Genomic DNA, 18031 nt, shown 5'->3' with positions numbered 1-18031 from the left:
TTCAAATTTTCGTTTTTGTAACATTCATGAAAACATTACCCAAGAACTTAGACTTACACTAAGCTCAAATAAGTGACATTTATCTCATTCTCAGTTTGAAAGGGAAAAGCCTCAGTATACTTCCTCCATACCCTTCAACTTTTCCTTTAAGTGCAGTTTACTGTTGTCTTTGTCATATTGCAGCTTACTGTACCAATAGTAAAATTAATTTCATTAAAAAGAGATTATGATCCAGGGCGCTGCAGAAAGATCCAAAATAAACATTCACGTCTGGAGACATGAATGGCACAGTCCCGTGCATGAAGATAGAAAACAGGCCCATTCAAAGGTCAGAATTAAAATGGATTTAACAGAAGAATAACATGACTTGGATGCTGCCAGCTCTTTGTGAAAAATTGACTAATTAAAGCCAACAGCAAAGACCAGAGTCTTTGTCACCACGTCATGTTTGCCAATTTTGTAGCCACTTGTCATCCTGGTGTCTTCCAGTACTGAATGTCAACATATTTACAGCAGGAAATAAGACTCTAATCCATCTAGCGCTGCTGCTGTGATGTGAACAAACCCTCATCTAACTAACAGAGTCTGCTGGCTACAACACAGAGCTGACGGCTGGCAGGAAGAAAAAAACCCTCATGTGGTTGTGGTTGCATTATTTTTCAGTCTCAAGATAATATCTATATTTGTATAGGTTTACAATCTACAGTGGGGCAAAAAAGTATTTAGTCAGCCACCGATTGTGCAAGTTCCCCCACTTAAAATGATGACAGAGGTCAGTAATTTGCACCAGAGGTACACTTCAACTGTGAGAGACAGAATGTGAAAAAAAAAAATCCATGAATCCACATGGTAGGATTTGTAAAGAATTTATTCGTAAATCAGGGTGGAAAATAAGTATTTGATCACCTCAAACAAGGAAAATCTCTGGCTCTCACAGACCTGTAACGTCTCCTGTAAGAAGCTTTTCTGTCCCCCACTCGTTACCTGTATGAATGGCACCTGTTTGAACTCATCATCTGTATAAAAGACACCTGTCCACAGCCTCAAACAGTCAGACTCCAAACTCCGCCATGGCCAAGACCAAAGAGCTTTCGAAGGACACCAGGAAAAGTATTGTAGCCCTGCACCAGACTGGGAAGAGTGAATCTACAATAGGCAAGCAGCTTGGTGTGAAAAAAATCAACTGTGGGAGCAATCATCAGAAAATGGAAGACATACAAGACCACTGATAATCTCCCTCCATCTGGGGCTCCACGCAAGATCTCATCCCGTGGGGTCAAAATGATCATGAGAACGGTGAGCAAAGATCGCAGAACCACACGGGGGGACCTGGTGAATGACCTGCAGAGAGCTGGGACCAAAGTAACAAAGGTCACCATCAGTAACACACTACAACGGCAGGGAATCAAATCCCGCAGTGCCAGACGTGTTCCGCTGCTGAAGCCAGTGCATGTCCAGGCCCGTCTGAAGTTTGCCAGAGAGCACATGGATGATACAGCAGAGGATTGGGAGAATGTCATGTGGTCAGATGAAACCAAAGTAGAACTTTTTGGTATAAACTCAACTCGTCGTGTTTGGAGGAAGAAGAATACTGAGTTGCATCCCAAGAACACCATACCTACTGTGAAGCATGGGGGTGGAAACATCATGCTATGGGGCTGTTTTTCTGCCAAGGGGACAGGACGACTGATCCGTGTTAAGGACAGAATGAATGGGGCCATGTATCGTGAGATTTTGAGCCAAAACCTCCTTCCATCAGTGAGAACTTTGAAGATGAAACGAGGCTGGGTCTTCCAACATGACAATGATCCAAAACACACCGCCCGGGCAACAAAGGAGTGGCTCCGTAAGAAGCATTTGAAAGTCCTGGAGTGGCCTAGCCAGTCTCCAGACCTCAACCCCATAGAAAATCTGTGGCGGGAGTTGAAAGTCCGTGTTGCTCGGCGACAGCCCCAAAACATCACTGCTCTCGAGAAGATCTGCATGGAGGAATGGGCCAAAATACCAGCTACTGTGTGTGCAAACCTGGTAAAGACCTATAGTAAACGTTTGACCTCTGTTATTGCCAACAAAGGTTATGTTACAAAGTACTGAGTTGTTTTTTTGTTATTGACCAAATACTTATTTTCCACCCTGATTTACGAATAAATTCTTTACAAATCCTACCATGTGGATTCATGGATTTTTTTTTCACATTCTGTCTCTCACAGTTGAAGTGTACCTCTGGTGCAAATTACTGACCTCTGTCATCATTTTAAGTGGGGGAACTTGCACAATCGGTGGCTGGCTAAATACTTTTTTACCCCACTGTACTTTATCTACTCCTCTTTTATATGATTGAGAACCTGATCTTCTTCTTTGGCCCAGAAACAGCATTTATTGAACTAGTTGGTTCTGGGTTAACTTCAGGATCACAACTTTCTTGAAATTTCTCAAACTGAAGAAAATTTCGTAAGAAGTCCAAAATAACAAAGGAAAGAAATGTCATGTGCTTTTGATTTGAATGTGTGAGTGTATGTTCATGCCTACAGTAAAACTACACATTAAAGTACTTTTGACTCTATTGTGGATAGTGTGATCAAAATCTATTTTAACTGTGTATTTCAGACCAAAATTAAGGTCAAGTATAAAGATGGGTGAGGTCTGGCCCATGAGTACTCATGTGGTAATGACTACTGATACTACTCATGGCTTTGACTATCACCAGTGATGAATCACTGATTTCATATTCATCACTATATCCTCAGTGGCTCTGATAGAGCAGAGCACTGGATTTTCTCCATTTGAATCATCTCATAGCAGCACTTTAGCCAAAAACAGACACAAACAGCTCAAACGGACGACACATCTGCAAACCTCTATGGCAAACAAATCAAGACTCACAGATCAAAGAAACCAGCAGTAAAAAGGTTGTGTGAGTGTCTTTGAATTCAGCTCTCTGAAGGTTGATCATTTTCACAAGAGAAGAGAAACCCAATATCTTCCTTAGTAGCCCATTTGCGTCGAGGCTGAATGTGTGCTACAGTAGCCTTTCTTTCAGCTCCAGACAGAAAACTAACAAAAGTTTTTTCCATCTGTAGAACTGCAGCTCTATGGACTGCTTTGTAAACACACAAAAACAGTAGAAAATTCACCGAGTTCACTCAGATCACATTCTCTACATTCTCATGATATGAACATAGACTGCAGCTCCTGACCTGCATCTGCAGGATTGTATGCACTGCACTTAATTTGTTTTTCAATGCAAAAATTTCTACATCGTAGGATCAATAAAGTCTTATCTTATCTTATGATTCCCTACTTAGATGAACAAGCAGGTGTTTCAAAAACAGCTGCATGTTGACTGGAGTTAGAGCTTATCCTTGTAAATTTACCCAAGCATTGAGTGAAGATAAATATGCTATCATAATTCAAAATATATTATCCTACAACACAAGTTTGTGGAACATCTGGTATCAAATAATAGAGATAAAACGCATACAAGTTATTAAATGGTTGTAAATCTGCTACATTTCTTCAGCTCTTTCAGTTCTGATTGTAGTATTCCTGTAGTTTCATCTGTGGTCCTTTTGACGTCTCATCAACAATAGATACTGCCATTCAAAGTTGCCGGCTTTAACCAGAGGTTAGCCAACAGTCAGCCAACAGGGATTCTCCCCTTCATTCCTTGGGGCGTATCTGCTTTCCACTATAAACACACCCCTTTCACTCAACTGCAGAGTGTAACCAAGAAATGCCGCATTCTTCAAAAAACCTTTGACTTGGATTGTCAGCTATAGATGATTTTCTCTGTATTATTGTACGGTGTCTTTGCCTAATAACATAAAGCATTGAGGCCACAGTTTTGATTTGATGCTATATAAATAAAACTGAAATGAATTTCACATTCTGCAATAGCTTTCATTGTGAACCTCTACACCCATTAAAATATTTTTTTTTTAAAAACCCTTAAATCAAATGGATAAAACTTTACAGTTAGTTTGACCATTCAGACATTTACTCGCCTCTGTCAGTGCGCCCCAGGGTGGCTGTGGCTACAATGTAGCTTGCCATCACCAGTGTGTGAATGGGTGGATGACTGGTTGTGTAAAGCGCTTCGGGGTCCTTAGGGATTAGAAAAGTGCTATACAAATACAGGCCATTTACCATTTTACTCTGCAAATCACCAAAACTATTTCCAGTAAACAGTTCCTCATTCATAGATACAATTTAAAAGTAAATTAAATACAGAAAAATAATATTCTTGCACACAAGCCTCCTCATAGATCCCAAACCAGATGTGGAGTTTATTTCTGAGACTGGTAGAACTTCATTTTTTATTGAGCCTAAATTGTTGTTTACAATAAATGCAGTCTACTACTATGTGACTTCCATAAATATTAAGGTTTTCCTTCCTGTTATTTAGTGGTGGTTTTTAAATTGATATTACGCTCATCTATCAGCCGGTAATCGGTCAGGACTACATCAGGCATCCATCATTGTCCTGTCAGGGATGAGCCATTTTAAGCGGCTGCATCTGTTAATTCATATAATGATGTTCATATTATGTAAGCAGCTATTAATGGGAATAATTCAAGCAATGAAAAAACTGATTTTTTTTTTTTTTAATTTTGTGCTATTTTGTCTTTTCTGTATTTGCAGTCTGTTCACGCTGCTTCCTAAATCCCTCTTCTTCGTTGGTAAATTGATGATTTTTCCTTTTTTGTGTGTATTTGCACCAAACAGATATTATACAATATAACAACACGTAAGAAAGTGCCCCAAGCAAGTTTCCTGTAAGCTTCTTTGTGTCTTTCTATTTCTACAGATCTCAGTTTCCTAATCCCCAGTGACAAATTTCTTATAAAATCTTTTTATCAGTTATGTAGGCCCATATAAATTCTAATGCACATCTAAGCAAAGTTGTTTCTTGGCAGGAAAAATAGTCCCCTGTTCCTTAATCTAACAGCTCATTCCACCTCCACACCTCGCAGTTAAAGCAGGTACAGAGAACTAAAAGAAATCACTGCTTTTATCAGATGAATGCAGTACAATAAAAAGCTTATAGTCATCGTTTTTTTGCTTTCAGAGTTCTAAGCACAAACCAGCTGTTTGAAGCATTTTCCAATCAGATTTCAGGCTGCACTGATTCTCCTAAATGTCTTGATTTATACTTCCAGACTGAAGCATTCTCCATCATCTCTCTCTTCTTCTTCATCTCCTTTGTGTCTCCCTCCCCTCTGTTTTCTCCCACTTGATCGTCTTTCATCTTCTTTTCCACCTCTGATATATTATTTCCTGACCGATTTGTTTCATGTCCTCAGTGTTGAGTTTTCCATCAGGGACAAGAGAAGGAGGCCAAAAAACACAAAAAACAACAACTAGCTTTTGATTTCTGTGATTCTGTGTGATGGATACTTGAGGGACTTATCTGAAGAACAAAATTAATCCAGGGACTTGTATCACCGTCACCTCGACAAATAACGTTTGATCGGCTGGATATGAAGCAGACAGCAATTTAAAGTTACTAATGATATTTCCTTTCTCTTTGAATCCAGCTCTGTTTTTGAGTGTTTCTTTTTCTTTGACACCTTCAGTCCGTCAGCTGCCTAACCGCTCCACAGTAATGATGAAAAATACGTCTGTGCCTAATCACCTGCTTTTTAAAAACATACAAAGCCACATATCCACAGCAGACAGCCTCTACTCACCTACAAAACGTAATTTTGTAATGAGGAGCTTGATAGCACATCGACATTTAGCCCGAATGTTATCACCATGGAGTTTAATAACGGCACAGCAGATGCCATATCATGCTTGTCTGTGAGCCTCGAGTCTAAAAGCACTCTTCAGCTCTCAATCAAACATTGTGAGCGTGTCTGAGTTTGCATTTGTCACGGAGGGACAGGCCTGCTACGTAAGAGTCTTGGGCCCAAAGTGTCAGGGCGGCTCTGGGTAAAATCCATCTTTAATGTTTCTCATTAGAAGGTTAATCAAGCAATAAGACATGCCAGAAATGACCAAAAGTTAAAGACTGACAAACTCAACCTAAACTACATAAAAATTATATGAAGAGATTAAATGGCAAAGAGATCAAAATCAACCACAATAAGACATGACGAGAGTCCAAAACTCCTTTTAAGAGAACAATATCATATTTTATATAGATAGTCTTCATTCTTTTTAAACGTACTTTAAGATGTTTGTAGAGAAGTAAAAGTGAGATAATGGAAGCAAGATTTACTTACTTACTTTACTTTCATTAACCAAACTTTTATGGGAGTAGGCAATGGATAATGGGTATTAATTTGTTAATACCTGGACATGAGTAACTTTATTTGATTATATAGAATAGAATAGAATAGAATAGAATTCAACTTTATTGTCATTGCACATGCACAGGTACAGGGCAACGAAATGCAGTTTGCATCCATCCAGAAGTGCTTTAGTGATATAGATATATTACAATATATATTAGCAATAATATAGATATGTGAGTATATTACAGAAATGGGTCTATTATGGTATGTTATAATGTACACGGTATGAAGTATGTTGTGAATATTCTATAACTATAGGTATGTACAGGCTATGAACAGGATATAAATATGAAAAACTATACAGAATATGAAATAAATAACTTTACAGAATCTGAGATATACTGTTATACAGAAATGGGAACTGTGCAAGTTGTAAACAGTTGTAGGGTTAAAAATTATCATATGTACAGAATGATTATTACAGAGCTATACAGTAGTGCAGTTAAGATAAGTGAGGGTGTAGATAATTTCTACAGAGGCTATATAAAGTGCTAGTGGTTGTGAGTGGTGGTTCAGTCCATGTTATTATTGTGCGTTTGAGGGTACAGTTGTCCATTGTGGGTGTGTGTATGTTCTGTCTATGAGTTTAACGTGGGTCAGATGTCAGGAGGCAGAGTTCAGGAGTCTGACAGCTGTGGGGAAGAAGCTGTTCCGGTACCTGGTGGTCTTAGTCCGGAGGCTCCTGTAGCGCCTCCCAGAGGGCAGGAGGGTGAAGAGTCCATGTGATGGGTGACTGGGGTCTTTGATGATTTTCCCAGCCCTTTTCAGACACCGCTTCCTGTAGATGTCTTTTATGGCAGGAAGTGGTGCTCCGGCGATGCGCTGGGCAGTTTTCACGACCCTCTGCAACGCCTTCCGGTCCGAGGCAGAGCAGTTCCCGTACCAGACTGTTATACAGTTGGTCAGGATGCTCTCTCACTATGGCAACGATAGAAGTTCTCCAGGATGTCTGAGGACAGGTGGTTCTTCCTCAGAGTCCTCAAGAAGAAGAGGCGCTGGTGAGCCTTCTTGACCAGCTTGGAGCAGTTGGTCGTCCAGGTGAGATCCTCGGAGATGTGGACTCCCAGGAACTTGAAGCTGCTCACACGCTCCACAGCCATCCCCTTAATGTGGATGGGTGGATGTGGGTCAGCATTCCTCCTGTAGTCCACGATGAGCTCCTTGGTCTTCTCGGTGTTAAGCAGCAGGTTGTTTCTGTCACACCACTCAGCCAGACGATCCACCTCCTCCCTGTAGGCGGCCTCATCGTTGTCACTGATGATAATACTACACCACAGTATATTTCCAAATAACTGGTCAGCTTTTGTTTTTAGTGTTTTAGTGTTGTTTTAGTGACGTTGCAAGAATTTCAACATTACATTGTAACAAGTTCAAAAGTTCAAAACAAGGAATCAAAAGCATCATAGTAAAGTCCAGGTGGAAAGAGACAAAAAGGCTGCAAAAAGGCACAACGTCCTGTTGTATTATCATCATAATCACGCTCAGGTTATCACAACCTCTAAAGCTGCCTATTAGACTGCACACTCTTCAAAGATCTTCAAAGCTGTTCAGTCAAAAAACAAACAAACTTTAGTATCTGAAGCAGCTGTAAAAACAGATTTTTTTTTTCATTTCAGATTTTACACAAATAAAACATAAACACTCATGAAATATGTACAGCTCTTTGGACTGTCACCAAATCTTTTACAGTCCTTTGTGCTTTCTAGAGGACCAACAGAGCCAGCAACAGCTCAAAGTTACTACAACTGCTTTAATACAATTCCCAGATGATGTATCTTACTGATTTTGCTGTTGTCATTGTTGTGTTTTGTAATGCAGAGCACCTTCTGAAACTGTACTACAGCATTTGCAGCTTTAAATACAATACCATCGATACTTTTAAAGTAGAAGGATGACAGTCCACCCACCCACGCTCCCTGAAGCAGGCAGCTGTATGTTCCTCTATGTTCCAGAAACACTGTTGTCATGGTGTTTCTGTTTCACGTTTCAAAATTATACATTCATGACTGTTGTCAATAAACTGATTAACTGGCTGATCATTTCTGCACCATCTTTCTCTTGAGAATAAAGCAAGACGAAGGCCGACTGGGATGGGAGTAAATATCTCTTTTATGAGGGCTGCAAAGCTTCACAGTGAAGCACCGAAACCAGTTTTCTGTCAAACCAGCCAAACTTAATGAGAATTATCCATCTTTGACCCTCCTGCTCCTAATGTGCAGCAACAATTTCAGTCTACCTTCGCTGCGCCCGTCCATCTCCAACCATCTCGCCCTCCTCCTCTCCCCGCTCTGTTTCTTTCTGTCACTTTCCTTCTATTTGTTATGAGCCGGTAATGAGAACATGGCGTGTGGGAGATTGCTCAGTTTATCTCCTTCTACCCAGTTCCTGCTAGTATCATCCAAAACCTTTTTTAGACATTTTCTTATTACATTTATCACAACGTGTGACTGCCAAAGCCCCTGCAGACAATTAAAAAGAACAAATAACCCAAAACAATAAAGGAAGTTCACCGTTAAACGTTTTAAAGCCGATGTATATCGGGTAATAAAATGGGCAAGTATGCAAGGTGAACTGCTACTGTCAGCCACAGAGGGAGAAGGAAACACTGTCAAACCTCAGATTCAGCCCACAGGAGTAAGGTGGAGGCAAACCTGCACTTTCCTCCCACACTGTGACAGACAGAAAAATGGAAAAAATTGTTTTAGCTGCAAACTTAATGGAAAATTTGACGCCTTTATTTGGGAACAGATACGGTCCAACTGTTGTGTCCGTGCGGTGAAATAGAGCAGACTGGTGAGCTCCACTCAAAAGAAATATTTAAGCTCAAAGATCTGACTTAAAGTAATTTGATTACATTTAAATGTAATCCATGTAATTTTGTTACATAATTGCAACGTGAAATGTTAAAGTTAATGGAATCTGGTCAAATAAGTGTGTTTGATTGGTATACATTCAGTCTATATTTTACTTAACAAACAATTATTTGACTACATAAACCTTTGATTTAATATATGTGAAATATATGTACACACTGTTTGTGTGTATACAGTACTTCTGCTAAATCAGTGGTTTCAAACTGTGGGGCAGGGTCCTGGAGTGAGACAAGGAGCCACCACAGGTGTAGTTCTATGACGTGAAGTTGGATGTCATTTTCTTAAGGAAAAAAAAGCTGAGCTTTAACCTCCTAGGACCTGGCGTCCACATATGTGGACATCACATTTTTGGATGTCTGGATGAAAATACTTAATTTTTCTCTACAAGGGCCTGATATCCACTTACCAGGACATTATACTGCCACTGTTCTATCAAGATTTAAAACCAATGTCCTCATATGTGGATCTCATTTGTCTCAGAAATAAAAATTAGGTAATAAAACAAAAAATCTGGTAATTCTTTGTTTTTACATTCATCAGGTCCCAATCAACCCAAATAGCAAAGAAAAAATTAAAATGCATGCCATGAAAGAGTTCGGGTCTTAGGAGGTTAAGTAACTTGGATCTTTGTTTTATTGTTAATGAGTGATAGAAACCGTGGACTGTGGGACGTGAACTTTTTTCAGCGTCTCTATGCCAAAAAAGTTTTGCTTGTTTACACAGATAAAGCCTGCAAATCAGTGTGCTCCGATAATAGTTTTGATTTATGACTATAAAACTTAAACTCATGTGAAAATCCATCCACTGCTGCACAAAGCCAGGTTTCCTCTCACCAGCCGACCCTAATCTCCTCTGGTACAGACACAAACACTAATATCTACATGAATCATAGAGGTTGTTATCTAATTGTAATATTCTCCTCATGTCTCTGCTGTTGTCTTTCTCTGTAGGGATCTCAATGCCGATTCCTGTGCTGGGTCTCAGAGACCACTCCAAGGTCTTCAAAGATGGCAGCTGTCTGCTGACAGATAACAATTTCGTGCTGGTCGGCTCCTTCGTGGCCTTCTTTATCCCCCTCACCATCATGGTCGTCACCTATTTCCTGACCATCAACGCCCTGCAGAACGAAGCCACCCTCTGCTTGGACCAGCTGGTCCCACGGCCCAAATGGAGCACTACCTTCACCTTGAGCTTCTTTCCACAAACATCTTTGTCCTCCGAGAAACTCCTCAGGCGATCGATAAGCCGTGACGCCACAGGCAGAGGGAGCACCGGCGGGCTGGGTGGTGCCCGCGGGAGCATATCTGGCTCTCTCTTTGGGCGCCGCACCATGCAGTCGATCAGCAACGAGCAGAAGGCTTCAAAGGTCCTTGGGGTGGTGTTTTTTCTCTTTGTGGTTATGTGGTGCCCGTTTTTCATCACCAATGTGCTGGTGGTGGTGTGTGAACCTGACGTTTGTGACCCGGGAGTCATGGGAGGTCTGCTGAATGTTTTCGTCTGGGTAGGCTACTTGTCCTCTGCAGTCAACCCACTGGTCTACACGTTATTCAATAAGACGTACCGCGCCGCGTTTCTGCGATACGTTCGCTGCCAGTACCAGCCAGAGAAGAAACCTCTTCAGCTTATACTGGTGAACACCATCCCCCCACTGGCTTACAGCTCCACCCAGCTACCTTTGGGAGACATCGGGAAGTTAGGAAATGGAGTGGCGCATTGTAGCAGTGGAGCAAAAGAGTTCTCTTCTCCTGGGCAGGAGATGAAAAAATCCAGGCAGAACAAAAGCCAGGGAGACAAAGACGAGAGCTGTGTGTAAGAAACTGAAACAAAATCCTGGTTAAAGGCCAATCCAGTGCAAGCAATTTCAGTTTCCCCCCTCTGTGGTTACAGTGTAGGGTCTGAGATTTTAAGTGCCAAAGACAATGTGCCTCAAAGTCAGGGGTTCAGAAATACAGAGGTCACTGAAAAAGCAGAAGAAGCCTTTAAATGCTCAACATTTCCACAACAGTTTCCTCAGATTCACACAGCTTCATCAACAGATCAGGTGAACAAGGTCTGTGATTGCTCCTCAAAAATGTTGTAAACAAGCATGTGCATCACAGATCATCATCCCCATCTTCAGGCTCGCTGCTCTTTCAGAATCTTTTGTACACTGCCGCAAAAGACAAAATTATTCTTGACAAACATATCAATTAATTTTTTTTCACCAAACAATCTTTGAACGTTATCTTCCAGTCTGAGAGCCAAATCAGAGAGATGAAAAGACGGTACCGTCCGTGTGGATGATGTGAAACACAGTTGGGCACATCCCAACAAAACAGTTCTATTTTGTTACAACACTTTGGACAACAAGGGTGAAAAAGTCAGACATTGTTCACATAACTACATTTTCCATGGATGCTCAGCTGCTCTAACCTCAGCTGCCCCTTCATTTTGCCAGCTCCCTGGCATCAGTCATGTGGTGTCTACCTTCTATCATACCTTTGGGTGGATCAGTGGGGATTAGACTGGATTTCCTGCCACCTTATCAGATGATAGTGTTGGGAGGAGGAAGAACCAGGACGAGCCTAAATACACCAGAACTCCAGACACTTGCAGAGGTCAGATGAAGCTGTCAAAAGGGGACGGAAAAAAAACTTCTGCTGCTTCTGTATTTTATGTTGAAAACAACAAAAGGAAGAACATGTCTGAGGCAGACATTCAGTAATTAGAGAGAATCCATAAATGAATCTATATTTGTATTTTGTGCACATTTGTGAATAAATGTATATGACTGTTGAGGTTAAATAGATTTTATATGCAAATGAGAGGATGATTACTGAAGCTGACATGGTGCAGGATGAGTACAGCAGAGTAGGAGACATTTGATTGGCAGGAAAAAGTGTATTTAAGTGCAGTTGTATCCACTGTAAAGGTCATAGTTTATATTATGTTCAAGCCAAACTATCCGTGCACACTGGCATTTTTATGATGACATTTCCAAAAAAAAAAAAAATGCTTATATACTATCTAGTGTGTTTTGTTTTTTGTTTTTTACTGTTTTTGCTAATATGAGGAGAAGGATGTGAAAGGAGGAAAGTAGCTGGAACAGTGCATGAAGGTGAGCTTGCACCATGGATTTATTGCCAGGAAATATTTGGAGCGGCGTTTCAGACTCAGTCTCAGTGCCTGACACTTGCATGGGCTTGGTCTAAAATTGTAAAAAATCACTGTCTGCACTATGAATGCACACACCAACCTTGTCTCACCCTTAACTCATCACATAGTGATGTTTGGTCTGGACCACATGGATTCCGATTTTGACACCCTGGATATCCCTTTAATGTTGCTTTTGCAAAGTGCCACCTGGTACGGTTTACCCGGAGTCCATCAATGTATGGATCAGGCAATAATGAGCCTGAAGGTAAAAGTAATCCTGTGGTGTTTAGTCCATTTAAATCCAACTGAAAATGAAGATAAGATGGTGCACCCACTATTAGAATTAGAGTAGAAGAAGTTTCTGACCAAGCATCACTATGTAAGGAGTAAGGAATCAGTTTAAGGTGCCCTGTGGAGTTTAAAACAAACACCAGTTATGTTCAGCAGTTCTTACCAAACCCACTCTGTTTATGAGCTTGTTTCAAAGAGGCCAGAATGACACAGTATTAGCAGAACCCAACTTTTCAGTTAGTGCAGGTCCCAATGAGCCTCAGCAGCAGTCACTGTGAGAGCTAAATAATTTCACCTACTGGTTAAAAACCTAGAATATGGGAACTCCCACTGATAGCACGACCATCAGTGTCGTATTACATAGTTATGTATTACTTTACCATGAGCCAAAATCTTTGCAGGGTACCTTTAAGTAAGTCACTGTCTTTTAATACTGCACCCAACATCCCACCAAAAGTCACTAACCAAGTGTAAGGAAAGGACAAAAGGAAAGTAAATAAATGGAATTCGCATGATAAGGTGGGGCCAGGTTTCACTATGAGCTCACCCGAAACCCTGACTGATTAGGACCCACACCCAGTTTCACACCTTGGCTCAGGCGATTAGAGGATCATCAGGGGGTCCTTTTGTCCCTCTGCGGGGGATACTCCCACTAGGTTTAAATCTGGGACTCTCCACCATTTGACCTTAGAACTGAAGAAGCTTCTCGGATGTGAAGTGAAACGTCTTCAAGCAACTTAAAGAAGTCCAGACGCTTTTCTTTGCAAGCTCCATTGACTAAATAAATGGTGTTGCATATGTTATGCAGTTAAAACACACACCTACTCAACAATTTAAATTAGACTAGATGAAACAGATGGCATCGTCATGGCAAAGATTCAATGAATAATGAGAGCAAAAAGAATGCACCTTTTTTAACACATTGCTGTTTCAGTGGTTTTATACACTGAGAGGATGTTGAAAAAACAGCTGTTTAACAAAAATTAAGTCCTTGGAGTTGAGAAGTCATCATCAAAGTAATGAATCAGTTGCAGTTTAACATGTCAGGTGTTTTGTGGACACCTATCTATGCCTCATATGAAAAGCATTATTTTAACCCCTTTGTGGAGCAGATCTTCTGCATCAGACAGCTTCTCTGGTTCTGCTCTGCATTGTGACTAAACAGCCAGTGATTTTTAAAGTGTTAGAAAACCATCAATACCTGCTCATATGAAAACAGCATCATTATACTCAGTGGTTGAAATTTAATTTTAAAGATTACTAAATCTCTATAAAGACAGAGGATATTGAATTTTCTTAGAAGCCCCTGCACAGATGTACAATTCACTTCGTTGTAATAAAATGAAATATGGTGTTGGATGATGTTTTTCTGTGGTACAAAGCCACAGTGAAACAATAAATTTGTTATTAGGCTAAACATGCTCAGCGTTGTGGGACCTGTATGAGACATTGATGTTATCAGCATTCATAAGCAACAACTTTTTTCCTTGTAGACAAATTGTTGAGACCAATCAAATAACAGGAGATGCTGCAGAACAGGGTTAACAAGAGTGCTGGAAAGCAAAGGCAACCCGAAGCAGAGGTGGGAGTAAAAGCTGAATGTATCTGAACTTATTAAAGTTTAATATTAATAGTTCCTCCAAATATTAGCTTGGCTTTTGTAAGTGGACTGTAATAGAAAGTTACAAAATGGTATTGGCTTGTAATTTTACAAGCTAATACGTTTTGTTTGTTGGTTGGTTCATTTAAATTTTCTTCTCTAAGTCATTCCATTCTGAAGAACTGGCAATATCATACTGATGTAGAATTCTTCACATCCACCAAGAAAGTTAAAGGGAGCTCAGAGAAAGAAAAAAAGGTTAAAGATGTGATAGCTGTTGCTCTACATATCACACAGAGTGACTGTCAGGTCTGCTGTTTGAAAGAGGGAAATGATTTTTCTACTAAAGGATGTAGCCGGGTTAGTTACTGTTTGCCTCACCTGTTTTTCCAACAGCAGATGTAAGAGAACCGATAAAAGATTTAGGATCAGAGCAGCGAGGCTGCTTGTAAACAACAGTAATGAAATAAGAGAAGTATGAGCTCTGGAACTGTCAGTTTTGGGCCCCGTGGGAGAGAATAGCTAAGTGGCTAATTAAGCCAACAATAATACAGAAACAATGAATTCCTGACTAAATTCAGTTTGTTTTAAACCCAGGTCTTAATTTAAATTGTTTTGTGGATTCTATCCCAATCATTGTGAAATTATGTTTTCTTTTTATTTGCTAAGGTTAGAGTGCAAAATCAACTGTAGGTACTCAGATGTTAATTATGGTTTAAAAAAGAAAGGTTGGGTAATAATTTCAATATTTTCTTTTCTTTTCTTTTGTTTTGGTGAAAACCTGTTTTAACAAGATTTAATGTAATTTTAATTTGGAAAGACTTGGTAGTATTTTACAAAATTATGTCCCTCCTACAGTATCTCTAACTAGGTTATGTTTAGCAGGTTTTGTTGATGATTTAGGCACAAGAAACGAAGCAGAGGTGTAGTAAGACTAGAGCCACTGACTAAGTAACTTTTCTCTTTGTTCCATTTTAATTTCATGTGAAGGAATAATTTTGTATTCTGTTGTATTTCATTGTTTTATACATGCAACACGTATCGTCCATCTCTCTCTATACACAGAGTTGATGGCTAGGTGGAATATAACAGTCATTTATTTTATCAGGCCAAATAAAAAAAATGGATTTAATTTTGTGATAATAGTTATTAAAGTTTTCTCTGCGTACTTATTTGGTCAGATTGATCAGGCTGCTGTTGGACTATGTTGTGATCATTCACTTTGCAAAAATCCTCATAAAGTTTTAGGAATTTTGGACAAAAGTATCAAAAATAAAAGCCAGGATATATATAAAGAGAATTTTCCTAAAATGCCAAAGTTTTCAGAATCAACTGTCTTTGTATTTTTTGTAAGTGCAGCCATGGTGTGTAAAGGACTCTGTGGTTTGACCATATTGTTTGCCTGTTGTGTTACACATTGTGGTAGCACTCCTGGTTTTGACTTTTTTCAAATCTGGAGTCACTAAAGTAGCTGCTGTCTGTGTAATTCTGTTACTGTTGCAGTGATGTAAAGACCATCGACAAACTTATGCAGACAAACCTGGATCCAGATGTAACTCTGATTTTGAGACGTTTTTATGTTTTATAAACTAGTGTCAGTTTTGGAATTCGATGTTTGACGGTAACAATCACATTTCTTTAATATGTCAACTGTATGGATCTATTTTGTTTGTTTGCTCTTGTTTTTAATTCAAAGTAAAGAGAATAATTGGAGATAATGTCAGAGAGTCATTTTTTTTCTTTAAGACTTCAGTGGGTGAGATAAAGTGGGAACAAGTCCATCCATCTATCTGTTACCTATGCTTGACCCACCCGGGCTCAGTGGCCATTGACAGGAAGTAATACAAAAGTATTTCATATAAATACCACAGAAATAGTTAATAAAGATTATTTCTTTAAGCAGCAGGTGTCCTGAGGCCTGGTTCTGGTCTACAGCCTGGTGCCTCTGAACATTTGCTGCCTGTACTCTGAATCCAAAAACCCTCACAGCACATCTCCCCGACACAGCTCGCTGCGATATGATACAGCATCACATACCAACAGCCAAAGACGCTCCACATTTACATTCACAGAATAAACTGGGTCAGGAAAGAAATGGGGCTAAGGTAAAAAAAAATAAAAACCATGTTTACATGTGATGCTGGAACATGATTACTATAAAAACCCAGGAAAGGGAATACTCTGCAAACCTCCATGCTTCACTTCTTTTTTTAAACTAAAACTAGTATATTTGCGGGTTATTAATAATGTATGATGCATCAGCCATAAATCAGCCATTTTTCTTTCATCTCTCTTGTTTGTTTTTTATATATCTTGGATGGATCGACAGCTTGGTGAGAGAAAAACTTTAATGTCATTCAAACATTAAAAAAAACAAAAACAAAAACTTTTGGTTTTGTTTTTATGGTTCAAATTTGAAATAACTGACTTTACCAATACATGACCAAGTGAGAGGGGAGGGCCTTCTGCAGTGATGTGCATCCATACCAGCCTATTGTGGGTCTAACTGTGGGTGGTGACCGCAAGAACAAGACCAGCAGAAAAAAGCTTCCTGTTGGGGAAGGAACTCAGTTATTTGGTGGCTGTACGAGCAACAGAAATATATGAATAGCCATATTCATAATCAACAGCTGAGTAATTGATCAAAAAAATCATTTCATTGGCTGTAGCTCAGGTGGCAGAGCAGGTCAGCCACTAATCAGAAGGTCGGTGGTTCGATCCCAGGCTGCATGCCAAATATCCTTGGGCAAGATACTAACCCCATGTTTGCCTACTGGTGGTGGTCAGAGGGCCCGGTGGCGCCAGTGTCCGACAGCCTCGCCTCTGTCAGTGCGCCCCAGGTCAGCTGTGGCTACAACGTAGCTTGCCATTGCCAGTGTGTGAATGTAGTGTAAAGTGCTTTGGGGTCCTTAGGGACTGAGTAAAGCACTATACAAATGCAGGCCATTTTTACCATTTCACAGGAAGTAGAACTAACTTTTTCGTTTTTTTTCCAATGTCAGTTTTTATTAGTAGCAGGGACAGCCTAGGGGGATCCGCATGAGTTAATAGCACAAAATATTGAATTTTCTCTTAATTATGGGTCTCCCATCTATCTTCAGAGGGCGACTGAACCGAAAAAAGTCAAAATTAGAAAACAGCTTCAGAAATTTCAGCTTTGTTGGAGAAGATAAATTAGATCAGTTAGAGATCTAACAAAACAAAGTCAGAAATATTTCTCATTGAAGGACCTGTAACAGCTGTAACCGTGGTTACCCCAATCTTACCACAAAAAAGTCAAGCTCTGGTTTTACATAAAACAATTCTCAAACTTTAGCAGTGACTTGATCCCTCTAGTTAACAGTAAACAGTATTCCCGCTGAGGCTAAGCTATCTGTCCAGGAAATCTTTTCATATTTGCTGAGTGTAAGCAGAGTCCTGCTGCTTGTGTACGGTAGCAGCCTTAGAGCGCTGCTCTTTGCTGTCCTTCTTCTGTTAACCAAGCAGCTGCGGCTATTTACAATGCTGCAGTGTGTTCAGTGTGACTCCCACAATTAAAGGCATGTAGGAAGCCACTTTTTGTGTGATGTAGGTCTTTGGGATTGTGTGGTCGCTAATAAAGCAGTATCTTCACATCATAGTTTTCCTTATTTCTCTCTGTGGTGCCACCTCGTCTCCTGTGTCCTTTAAGCCTCAATTCCTAAAACCCTTGTAAAAGAAAGAAGATTGATGACAGAGGAGGCTTGATGAGGAGTTATAATCAAGCAGATACTAGCGACTCCTGGACCTACAAGAAGAGCTAGGGCACACTGCCAATTTACAAACCAGGCCTGAGCAAAAGTCTACAAATAATC

At 40.0% G+C, this 18031-nt stretch overlaps 1 protein-coding gene across 1 annotated transcript in view; it reads left to right on the top strand.

The window, feature by feature from the left end:
- Nucleotides 1-15824, top strand: part of htr2aa (5-hydroxytryptamine (serotonin) receptor 2A, genome duplicate a) — a 104451-nt gene extending 88627 nt beyond the window's left edge. The window contains exon 3 of the mRNA XM_085383973.1: nucleotides 10123-15824. Coding sequence (XP_085240099.1) covers nucleotides 10123-10985 — 863 coding nt within the window. The 3' untranslated portion in view covers nucleotides 10986-15824. The remainder of the gene's footprint in view (nucleotides 1-10122) is intronic.
- Nucleotides 15825-18031: the final 2207 nt, after the last annotated feature.

The sequence above is a fragment of the Rhamphochromis longiceps genome, linkage group LG16 (genome assembly GCF_057381845.1).
Source record: "Rhamphochromis longiceps isolate RC_006_pf linkage group LG16, R_longiceps_female_GT1.1, whole genome shotgun sequence".
NCBI classification, from domain to species: Eukaryota; Metazoa; Chordata; class Actinopteri; order Cichliformes; family Cichlidae; genus Rhamphochromis; species Rhamphochromis longiceps.
This window is presented reverse-complemented; position numbering and strand designations above follow the sequence as displayed.